The sequence below is a fragment of the Petromyzon marinus genome, chromosome 18, assembly GCF_048934315.1.
Source record: "Petromyzon marinus isolate PM22_M1 ecotype Great Lakes invasive population chromosome 18, UKy_Petmar_22M1.pri1.0, whole genome shotgun sequence".
Classification (NCBI taxonomy): domain Eukaryota; kingdom Metazoa; phylum Chordata; class Hyperoartia; order Petromyzontiformes; family Petromyzontidae; genus Petromyzon; species Petromyzon marinus.
In genome coordinates this window covers 5,331,190-5,343,355 of record NC_133684.1, presented here as the reverse complement: position 1 = coordinate 5,343,355, position 12,166 = coordinate 5,331,190, and the positions used below count along the sequence as shown (strand labels likewise).

Sequence of the window (12,166 nt, the reverse complement as noted above, 5' to 3'; positions counted from 1 at the left end):
ATTGGAGATGAGTGTGGGGGGAGTTTTGTTTTGTATACATTTTACCCGTACTGGGCTCCGACAGCTCTTTTGTTTGGGGGTGGGGGTCTGCTGTGCCTTATGACGGTGTAAGTAGAGAAATGATGGTGGGAAACTTAGATTTGGATTCTCGATCTCTTCAGCGGTACCAGCCACTCAGTGCCCTCACCGTTCGACCACCTACCCACCCACCCGGCCGGCTGCCTCTATTTTTAAACACAGTCGTGGTTTTTCCTGTAGACGCGCGCGCGCACACACATACGCGCAAGAGTATATTTATAGCTTCTACAGCGGAGCAAACGTGTGTTATGAGATATATTTTATCACCCTTGCAAACGCTGCATCTTTGCAGGTCATTAAAAGCACAATCGTGTTGTGACATATTGGTGCCTTGGCAGCTATTAAAATTTAGAAATTGATCAATTTTGCAAATGGCATTGAGATGGATGTGTGTATTAGCGGTTCGTCTTGGGAAATAAACGTGCCTGTAAATGTTTTTCATTAGCCCTTCGATTAATCATGCTTATATCTGTGTCGCATTTAGATAGTTGCTTTCCGTAATTTGTCACGTGAAGCCGACAGGGTTAAACACGTTCGTTCGTCAGAGGGCTCCACGTTCGCTTTGGCCACTTGATGCCTTGAAGTCAGCAGACAGCTGCATTCATTCATTCATTCGGAGTTGGCACTCGTGATGCATGACAATTAAACACCTCGACTTTATTGAAATTAATTGGCCACGCCTGACGTTGTTCAATTAAACTTGAGAACAAAATATAATTTTCCTCCCTGGCTAGGGGGGGGGACACACCTCACCACTGTCGACAAAATGACACGTCGTGATCACAAGAGCTGCAGTGTAATTTTAAATAAAGTTGTCCCCCTTTATGTACTCGCCGATGCCTCGCTCAAGATTCTCTTTCAGAAGGACCTTGTATTTGGGTGTTTCGCCAATTCCACGAACGAGTCTTTGCACGGAAGGAATCCTGAGCGTGTGCGTGGAGCGTACAAGGAAGCAGCACTCAACGCTCCGTACAGACAGACTCACGGACCAGACAGACTCACGGACCAGACAGACTGATGGACCAGACAGACTGACGGACCAGACAGACTGACGGACCAGACAGGCTCACGGACCAGACAGACTGACGGACCAGACAGGCTCACGGACCAGACAGGCTCACGGACCAGACAGGCTCACGGACCAGACAGACTCACGGACCAGACAGACTCACGGACCAGACAGACTCACGGACCAGACAGGCTCACGGACCAGACAGGCTCACGGACCAGACAGGCTCACGGACCAGACAGGCTCACGGACCAGACAGACTGACGGACCAGACAGGCTCACGGACCGGACAGGCTCACGGACCGGACAGACTGACGGACCAGACAGACTCACGGACCAGACAGGCTCACGGACCGGACAGGCTCACGGACCAGTTTCTGTACTGCCATCTCCTGCCCCCCTCGCATTGTTACCGCCCCCCCCCCAGTTTTTAATACCTGCCGTATATTGCCTGTTGGTTAATCCTTTTTACAAGGTACACACTTCAGGCCCCGCGTGATGGATGACCGCGCAATGCGAGCATTTGAACGTGCAGTTATCGTGTAAAATGCTTGCCTCGGCTCGGCAGAAGCGTGTAAAGCACCGCCCTTCCCTCCCGTCGCTGTAAATTCATTCGGAGATAACAATAATAAAAAAAGGCCACGTCGTAAATCACGTTCCTCCCTCTGCTGGCTTGCAAAGCACACGCACGCGCACACCACTTTTGCGAGCTATGACAATAATGCAACCGAACTAAAGGCGCGTTCCTACACAGGCTCAGCCGCTGCAACAAGCAGAGCAACTACAAAAGCCCCCCCCACCACCACCCCTCCGCAAATCTCCCTTCCAAATCGGGAACCCCCACCACCGCCCTTGATGCCACCCGCGGGGATAGCCAATCACGTGCAGGTCTCTTGTGTGATTACATCCTTCCGCTCCGGGGGAAAAGCCGCACACTCATTGGCCCACGCCGCCAGTTGGCGGGTCGATCTGGATTACGAAGTTCGTGTGACCGACAATAATTATAATAATACATATGCTTCTCTGTTTCGGCCAGATTTTCTCTCACCACTAATGTATTATTATTATTTTTCTTCTCCCCCCCCCCTTCCCCTTCTGTAGCTGCCGTCTTGTGAGCCACCAGTGACGGCGGGGGGTGGCTGCTTCTGAGCGAGGTTCGCCGCTCCGTGCGGTGAGTGCCGTTGTTTTTGCTGCTCCGGTCCGTCCCGTGACGTTGAATAGCGACCCCCTCCAACGGTGGCGTCAGTGGCTCGTTGTTTGGCCCTTGGTGGTCTACGCCGCACGATGAAGATGTTTTCATAAAATATATTGTTTTTTTTTTAGAAGGGAATAATAGCTTTAAACAATTGCTGAACGTACTAAGTACACTCCAGACTGTTGGAATGAAACATTGTTATTTTTAAAAAAACAAACGTTTGCCAAAGCTCCTCTCCATTGGTGGCGCTGAGCCAATAGTGTAGATGCCACATTCCTAGCACAACCCACAGCCTCCCATGGATACCCATGGAGAGGCGCACAGATGATGGTGGTGGTGGTGGTGATAACGTAGCCAAGTCAACCCTGGCCAGAGTTTGAACTCACATTCTCACTGCCTGGTGCCCTGCCATCCTACCAGGTGAACTGTAACCCAGAGATGGATATCACCACTGGTGAAAGGCGACTCCCATTATCTTCCGGAGCTGATAATTCAACGAGCCCGTCACCCATTGTACACACGGTACCAGACGGTGCTCCATTATCCCCTTCGGATCAATAGAGCTAAACACGGCCAGGCAGCAACACGACGTTCCTGCCCTTGGCAAAACGAGCAACCCACGCTGAAACTACTCTCATTAGTCCGTTCGTACTCAGCCTGTCTTAGGACGCCCAGTTTGCCTGCCCACGTACATTTCGCTCTGCATATCAGCGTGAAAGTCATATTGATGGTTGTAACTGCTCAGTTGATTTAATTTCTCAATTTATTTGACGATGCTGTTCATTATGGCTAGCATGGAAGAGTAGTCCAAATACCCTCTGAAGAGGGGCTCTTTAGAGCTTCCTCTAATAAAGGCCCTTCTGGCAGCGGTGGTGTGAATAAGACATCGCATGGCTGCACTTTTACCTTTTATATTAACTTTACATACTTCACCACGTTGCACTGACCAATGTGGTGAAGTATGGTCAAATAACCCCCGAGATCAATGCAGCATGTGAACACAATCCTTCATCCAGCAGTTGATGGATCATGGCTGACGATATTAATTTTACATTAACAGAAAGAAACATGTTTGTGTGTGTGCGGTTCATTGAAAGTAGTTTTCATTAACTTACCCACTCGCTGGCTTGAATGTAGCGCAGTTAACATCCCAGGTATTATGAACTCCGGCCCATCATCATCATCATTCCTCGAAGGTGGATAAAATACATACTATCTGGTGAAGCTACATCGTGTGCTGGAAACCCATGAGCTGCCATCCTGTGGAAATACTGGCCCCCACCATGAAATGTGGAATTTCCACTATCTATTCAGATGTGCGCTGCACAGTGTGCATTTGAGCATAGGGACAGTGACCTTTTTTGTTTTAAATGTGTTTGCAGATGTAAAAAAAATATTTACACTTGTAGATTAACACAAAAAGGTTTGAAAACTAAATTACAATCATGCCTTGTTCCAAATTGCATTGCTGAGTCTCAAGACCTGTTAGGCATTTGGTTTCAAAGTATGACCATGAATTGGCAGTGTCAAGTATCACCTCCCACCCCCCCCATGTGTGGGTTTTCTCTGGGTAGTCCGGTTTCCTCCCACCCACATTGTTGGTATTGGCCAAACAACCCAATGCAGGCCCTCTTGCAAAACAATTTTGAGATTCGGCGAGGGTATCTTGGGTGAATACTTGGCTTTTTATAAGCGAATGCTGAAGCTCAGGCAGCAGAGTGCAATTGTGAGCTGAAATGTGGTGTACGGAGATCATATTTCATGCCAAGCCTGGGCAGATAATGAAAAACTTGTAATAGCATCACAGCTCATCATAAGCAAAGTTTTTTTGTCATTGCGTTTTGTATTTTTCCACAATTTAATTTGTGCTATCAGGATCTAGGGCCGGATTAAGGTTCTTGTAGGCCCTCGGCACTTATGCTTCATTGGCCTTCAGCGATATCTTTCTACAGTTGATACTGCTGCCCCATGTCGCTACTACCGCCATTGTCACTCGCAATGAAAAACAATCTCTAAAAGTTAATCTCCGGGGTGTTAATTTCTCTCTCACCTTATGTAAAAAAATTACGATTGACAATGACATGACTCTGCCACTTTGTATCTTCACTGTACCTATCCATACTATATAAATACATTTATTCAAGAAGATATCTTGGTTACAAATGTTATCACACAAACAAACAAAAAAACATGGTTAAATATCCGTAGGCCCTTTTTGTTGTTTGGCCCTGTCAGGATCTTGTAATGAGAGGAAGAGACGGTATGCCCCATTTTTCATAAAATGGCTACAGAAGTGATTTTTCACATCTCCCAAAAATCCTTCACGTGAACTTTTTATTCCTTGCGCTGGAGGGTGTTGCACTTCGCCACGGACCATCAGGCTGATATTTCTTTCTTCTCAGACCTGCAATTTTAATCAGAGTAGCTGCAATACCATTTAACATGTTGTTTTTCGTGCAGTCATCTGTGACCAGGCTTAGAACATAATACTAATTCAAAATAGGTTAGCACATTTCGTATTAGTGCCCTTCTTATAGGGCAAGGCTATCACGTAGGTGCTATGTTTCACATACTTAGTCTCCCCTAGTTTCACAGCAGGGGGACGATGTTGCTCTGTAATCCAAATTGAGTTATGTGCAGGTAATTTATCAAATTCATACCATCGCAACGGCACACAATGGCTTACTCTTTTCAAATGACTGTACGGGATCCTCACATCGACTGGGAATAAGATGACCCTTATTTATATATGGCTAGTATTGACCAGGGCAACCTGACGGATTCGAACCGCAAACCTCTGCAACAAGCGGCAAACGTGATACCACTGGGCCCCAACGATCAACTCACTACCCTTGTCAACTTCATTTAATAACAGGTGGCCGAGACCCAGATTTAAACCCAGGAGCTCAACAGTGCCGGCTCGGCATTCAATGTTTTAATTAATATTCCTGTGGCTCTCGGTAAGTGCCCTTTGGCAGTAACCCATTGCTTTTGAAATATCCATCAAATGTTCAATGATTTACCAATCGGGCACAGTACCAAAGAATACATTTAAAATGTTTCCAACTGGCCAACTCTGAATTTAAATCCATTGTGTTGTTACATAACTCATATCCGCACATGGGCCGTTTCACGTTTTCGGACAATACCATTGTTATAGTCATGAAGTGGTTTTTAACTTGGGCATGCTGCAGCAATGGAGGTTTGACCATACATCACACGCTGGTCAGTGCGGTGTGCTAGGCACCCTTCAGATATCGCTCGCTGTTGATATCCATGACCTGGAATTGGTTGCCAGGATCAAAGCATATAGTACGCTACCCCCAGTGCCACCGCTCCCTCCATAGGGATTACTTTTTGATATTTTGACTCTCAAGTTGCCTAATTTGGGGAGCTACCTGCATGGCAAACACATATGCACATTACGCAATCTTGCAACGTTGCTGTGCCATGCCAATTAAGCAAGGCACGTGGGAACAACAATTTCAAATCGGCCTCATTTACGATCCACAGCAGTTAGTTTAGTTAGTTAGTTTATTTATTTGCTATAGCCCTGTGAGCCATTCAGCTCTTGAATCGGGTGCAACCTCAAAAAACAAAAAAACATGAACAAGAAAACATCTTAAAGTGATTATGTGACTGTGCAAACAGAAAATCCAGGAAAAAAATAATCAAAATATTCCTGAAATAGCACCGTACACCAACGCTGTGTGCAAAAATCCCAGTGGGATGCAAGTCAAATAACAACAACAACAACAACCACAAGACAACTAAGATTAAGGCCATCAGTCTAACTCCCTACTACAATAAACAAAAACATGGCCAAAAACAAAAAAACATTTTCGAAATCACCAAAATAAAAGCCATAAATGCAATGTAACAGTGATCATAGGGACTGTGACCGAATTTTTTACAGTAAACTACATAAATAAATTATAACACCAAAATCTAGAGCCATATTTTAGGCCACTGAATAGCAGTGGCAGCTAGGGGTGTACAACTCCTCTAGAGCAGTATTGAGTGAAGATCTCATAGGTAGTGATTCAAGTTGCAGTTTATTGGCAATAGCATTCCAGACCCTGGGGGCATCAATAGCAAAGGCCCTTCCTCCGGTTTTTGTACGGCAATATGGAATGTGAAGCTGGTAGATGAGCGAAGACCTGAGGTCAAATTTGTTCTTTGAAACAGAGAGGAGATCCAGTAGGTAGTCTGCGGATTTTTTTGTAAGTACATCGTAAATAAATAAGATCTGGTGCACAAGCCGTCGAACATTAAGAGATATTAAGTTTGACCCAATGTAGAGATCACAGTGGTGAGTCCCATATGGGCAGTTCAATGTAAATCTTAAGGCCGAGTGATAGATAGAATCAAGCTTCTTCAGTACAGTACTTGGGGCTGATTTATTCACGATGTCACAGTAGTCAAGTAGAGGCAGTATGGTAGCTTTTATCAATTCCAAACGGAACATTCGGGGGAAGCAGTGCTTGTGTCGATACAGAAAACCAATTTTTATTTTTGTCTTTTTACCAATATAATGAATGTGATCTTCAAAATTAAGTTTTGAATCCAGGATGACCCCAAGATACTTATAGATCTTGACTTGCTCTATTTGATAATTATTCAAGGAATGTAATTGGGGAAAAATAACTTCCTGCTTTAGTCCCGGTGAGAAGCATAGCACCTTGGTTTTGGAGGTATTCAGGACTAGTTTAAGAGAAACTAGCTGATGTTGTAGTTTGTTGAAATCACCCTGGAGCTTAGCAATCACGTCATCCGGAGAGCGGCCAGCAGTAATCAGTATCGTGTCATCTGCAAAAAGATTTACCCTGGAATGATCCAGGTCAGTGCCCAAGTCATTGACATAAAGAGAGAACAAGAGCGGGCCAAGGATGGAACCCTGTGGAACCCCTTTTGTTATCTTAAAACTGTTTGACCTCCAACCATCTGTGAATACAGTTTAGGTGAGACTTGAGACTTGAGAGACGACGAAATCTCCCTTTCTCGCATCCTCACCGCTCCGGGGGTTGCAACGGCAAGCACCGTTAACCCTCCGGGGTGGCGTTGCATCTCTCGCAATCTAATCTTTACACTGCAAAAATTGTGCTCTGAAGCCTCTAAATATTTTGTAATTTAATTTTAATTGGTGAACTGCCAACTGTGGCTTCGTGTGTTTTTTTAAAAAGTTTTTTGTGAGAACAGGCTGTGAGAATGTTTAATCTATCTTTAGATGCCTTTCAGAGTATTTAGCAAAGCGAAACAAGAACGAAAATATCACCAGAACTCAAAATGCTCAGTGCCCAACCCCACTGAACATGCTACTATTAATATTTTTTTTTTACCAGGTACGGCCCACTGAGCTTTACAGGTCTTTTTGCGGAAGCGACCTGGCCACAAATGATAAGCTCAACGAAGTGGCTTATCACGTGGAAATTCATAGCAGCAGTGAAATAACTCTAAACTCACGCCGATTCTAAATGTGGAGGGGAAAACCCAGAGGATCCATGCGACCACAGGGAGAGAGAGTAACACGCAAACTCCAAATGCACAGGCGTCAGGGTCGGGATTGAATCCACGTCCTCCTGTATACTGGGCGAGGTAGCTAACATCTCGGCGCTGCAGCGAGATGTTAGTAATGCGTGCACAGCGATCTCTGTCCCCTCGCTGCGCATCGCGAACGTTTTTGGCCCGAGCGTGCTTGTTTGCAGCTCTTTTTATGGTCTCTCTGTTCTCCTGAGGGTTATTTACTTGGCTACGATACAAGGGCATTTACTTGATGAAGGGAAAAGATTATTTCGGCCAACCTTGACAGGATTTAAATATGGAAACAAGAAAAAAAATGTAATAGTCAGCCATGGTTATTTTTATTACACGGGACTCGAGTTAGTACAAAAGTTTGCAGGAGACTCAAACATGGATCGGCAGTTTTTGCCAATACATTTGTCAACAAACAAGCATATGCACCTGTATCGATTTTATCTCACCTTGACCAAAGATAAGAGTCAACGATTTATTAACTTGGACTTCATCGGCTGAACAGTGCACAAAGGTGCATGGAGACGTGCATGATTTTAAAGCCACTTCGAGACAAAAGCGGAACACATGGATCAAAGGACATGTAAATAGTTGCATCACATTGACTGTCAAGAAAATGAAATGGGCTTGAGCAGGACATGTCTTGTATGTGTGTACAGTAAAACCTTGGATTGCGAGTAACTTGGTCTGCGAGTGTTTTGCAAGACGTGCAAAAAATGTAAGTAAATATTAATTTGATAAACGAGCGAGGTCTTGCAATACGAGTAGTACGTATACGCTTTGTCTGCCGAGCGTCACGTGATCACAACTGATATACGAGTGCTTTGATTTACGAGTGCTTTGGATTACAAACACGTTTCCGGAACGAATTATGCTCGCAGTCCAAGGTTTTACTGTACGTTGAACTTTTTTCGCACCGTACGTATCCAATCGCGCTCTATCGTAGGTGCGGGATAATGGCCAGTGGTTTAAGTCTCATGAAGGAGTGGCAGCCAATGGAGAGAACATGCCCACGAGGAGCAATGAGGTCAGTTCACGTGTTGGTAATAGGTGATTGGTTGTTTCGCAAGACCGTGGAAGATGGCAATGTCTTGGGGAGGCCTTCATTACAGCAGTGGATAGATCATGGCTTATAACGATGGCATATATTGTCTTGTGCAGGGCTACGTGTTGAGCAGCATAGGGCAGTGCAACAAAATGTATTTATGTCATGTACGTCTGTGCTTCCCTCAACCGATTCACACTGACCCAGTGTGGTAAAGAATGATCAAATAACCCCCGATACCCACACGCATGGCTGACCCCGTCAGCCACAAGAGTCGCTTATACGCACCGCATCGTTAAAAATAAAATTTGGAGGGGGGCGCGGAGACGGGTGGGTGGAGTTGAGTGAATTGTTGCACCCCATCTCGTTTGGTGTTCATATTTGGGACACATGGGCAGGCATACATTTGACATGTGACTCGAGCTGCGATGGTTTGCCGGTGCAGTTATCACTGAGCATCTCTTGAGAATCAAAGTCTGTTCGCCCGCTTCGCAATACCGCCGCTCCGCACATGCACACGTGTGCATACACGCGCAGCCCATTTGTTTATCCGCAGCTGAATGATGAGGGAACTTCCAACGACGTTTCGGTCTTGGGGGTTTGCTTAACCATACTAACCATACTTTACCATGCCGGTGAGTACGTCTTGTGAACGCGCACGTGTATAAACGCACGTAACGCTGAGAAAATCAAAGTCGGTGCTCCGTTAACGCCACATTGTTTCGCCCCGCCCCCCACCAGATTAGGCGGGAGACGGCACTTTCAGCGGAAATCGGAGCGATATTATGACCGTAGCGGCCTCGGCTACGGATGAGGCCACTTTCAAGGCCAACGTTATGGCGTTGAATGGCACGGACCCGAGCGAGGATGCCCCGGCAGGCACGGGCGGCAGCTACGGCGCCGTCTTCCTCGTGCCGGCGTTCATCCTCGTGGGGTTGCTCGGCATCCTCGTGTGCCACATCCTCAAGAAGAAGGGGTACCGCTGCACGTCCACGCCCGAGCCAGGGACCTCGCACGAGGACCTCAAGGATGCCGGTGAGAGGTGGCCACAGAGCTCCGTGCCCGCGCCAATAGGCGCGCCAATCGCGCGCCCGGGAGCCCTGGAAACCCGAATTGGGAGTGTGGTGAAGTGTGCTCAAGTTAAACCCACGAGTTGCACGGCGTGGGGGAGGCCTTCATCCAGCAGCCGAGTGAATAAGGTCTGCGGATAAAATTGGTGGTTGCACTACGACCATCGCATAGAGCTCCACTCGTGGTTCTGGTATAATCATGGGTGGCTGCCCAGATTGAAATGTAGCAATTCGCCAGTTCTGGTTCAGCAATGAAACATGGCAACTATGAGCCCTCCGCTGTCCCAAATAAATGTTCCTTACCCGCCAAAACTATGAAGAGGACGTTTATCATGAATTCTACTTTTTTTATTTTAGGGTCCAATGAGAAGGCCTCTGGTCAGATGGAGTCATTTTGATAATGTAGGTGGCAGCAGATGGTTATGATTCACCGAAGGACCCACTACGGTGCCCGTGTATGCGCCTGCATCACTAGAATGTGAATATTATTCGTTTGGGTTGCTGCTCCTACCCCTGCTGTTGGTGGCAGCGCTCACCTGTGACAACATCGTCCACGGGCGTAGGCCTCGGCACATCGCGGTTTATTCACCTGCAAAGCTGGTACGTTCGGCTCCTGCCTCCGCCAGCTGAACAAATTAAAACGCTCACTGAAGCTGTCGTAATATTTGTCCTTCTAACTTGCCGCCGTGGTGTAACGGTTGGCGCACCGGATATTAAATCCAGTGGTCACCGGTTCTTTAGCTCTGCGCGGCAGATGAAACAATGGTCAAGGTTTTTTTGTATTCGCCCCCCCCCACCACAGTTTGTCGATGGGCAGGTCACGTGTGGTGGGGTAAAGTGTGGGAAGTCACGGCCGTTCAAGATGTCTGGCCAGTGTGGAAGAGTGGACCAAACACCCCTCTCGAAAGGCTCTCTAGAGCGCCCGCTGTTGGTAGCTATGCGAAAGCGATTCGCAGCGCCACGCCGTTTACCTTCTTGTCTCGACAAATAGTTGGAAAGTTCCATTTTTCAAGGAGCGTTTGGCATGCGTTACGAAAACGCGGAGCCCTGGGTAGAAAACTAACGAGTCCGAGGGGTGTAACGCTCTGCGTTGTTAAAGTCTAGAAGCCATTGCCCTACTGTAACCTGCTGCCCACATGGCAACCCAATTGTGAATGGTAGATACACATCGAGTAGAATGTACAAAACACATGACCGAGTCTCATTTACATTTTAAGACTTTTTTTTTTGCAAGTACGAAGATACTGGAGTGCCAGATGGGGATAAACACTCGGCAGGTGCGCGCAGACGCGTTCAGAAAACCCACTTGCTGTACTGTTCGGCAATCTCGCAGCCCAGCGTATTTGGCGGTTTTGTCAACTCTGCGGGATCTGCCAGTCCTTTCGAGGCGCTGGCGTTTAAACGTCGACGTACGACGGCGACGGTGGCGAACGACCGTTGCCTCTGTCGCGTTTGTCTTCTCACCGCGCAGAAAACGGACACACGTGCGTAAAGGGAGGCTTCGAGGGCCACGAGGACACGGTGGGAGCCATCGCGAGACTCATCACGGAGAACCCCGGTGAGCTTCTTCGCCTCCACCCGTCCGTCCGTCCGTCCGTCGAAACGTTGCCCGCTCTCGGCGCAACGGTGCCGTCTGCCATTCTTGGGTCTCTCGGTAAAGTCACGTAGATAGGTTCAAAGAAAATAATCACAACGCAAGCGGTCGTCTTCCGACCGCTTGCGTTGCGATCGAAACGGTCGGAAGACGACCGTTTGCGTTGCGATCGAAACGTAGTAGTTTTTTTTGTTTGTTATTTTGTTGTTATTTTCTTTGAACCTATATCTATGTGACTTTACCGAAAGACCCAAGAATATGAATTCCTGCATGCACGAAAGCTTTAAGTCAAGGTGCCGTCTGGCTTTATCAACTCGGAGTGATTTTCCGCTCCAAATGAGCTTCGAGGCAGTGCTCATCTCCCGTTTACAGCCCCTGGGCCTGTGGTGGAAATTCCTGGTTCCTGTGACAGGGGCGAGACTCTCTTGGAGGACAATCGCTGTTGACCACCCCCAAAGAGTGGTACTCATTGTGTCGACCCCAGAGGGAAGATTGACTGAGTCATCCTGCAATGAGGATTGGAACTCGCAACTTTAACGATTGCGAGCCGCTCGCTCAATCGTTATTTACCCAAGCGATAGCCTCACTGGGTCTCAAGACTTATGTAGGAGGGTGCTGCTGCGTTGCGTTGTCTGGCCAGTTC

At 47.1% G+C, this 12,166-nt stretch overlaps 1 protein-coding gene across 8 annotated transcripts in view; it reads left to right on the top strand.

Moving 5' to 3' along the window:
- The window catches only part of LOC116943607 (RELT-like protein 1), a 52,579-nt gene that overhangs the window by 25,489 nt on the left and 14,924 nt on the right, over positions 1–12,166 (top strand). For 3 of the 8 annotated variants that reach the window (XM_076067828.1, XM_032956607.2, XM_076067829.1), the window contains exons 2-4: positions 2,189–2,258; positions 9,601–9,894; positions 11,401–11,487. In XM_076067828.1, coding sequence (XP_075923943.1) covers positions 9,645–9,894; positions 11,401–11,487 — 337 coding nt within the window. In that variant the 5' untranslated portion in view covers positions 2,189–2,258; positions 9,601–9,644. Of the gene's footprint in view, positions 1–2,011; positions 2,069–2,188; positions 2,259–9,600; positions 9,895–11,400; positions 11,488–12,166 lie in introns of those variants that run through there. The other 5 variants (XM_076067831.1, XM_032956608.2, XM_076067830.1 and 2 more) reach the window with 3 other exon arrangements.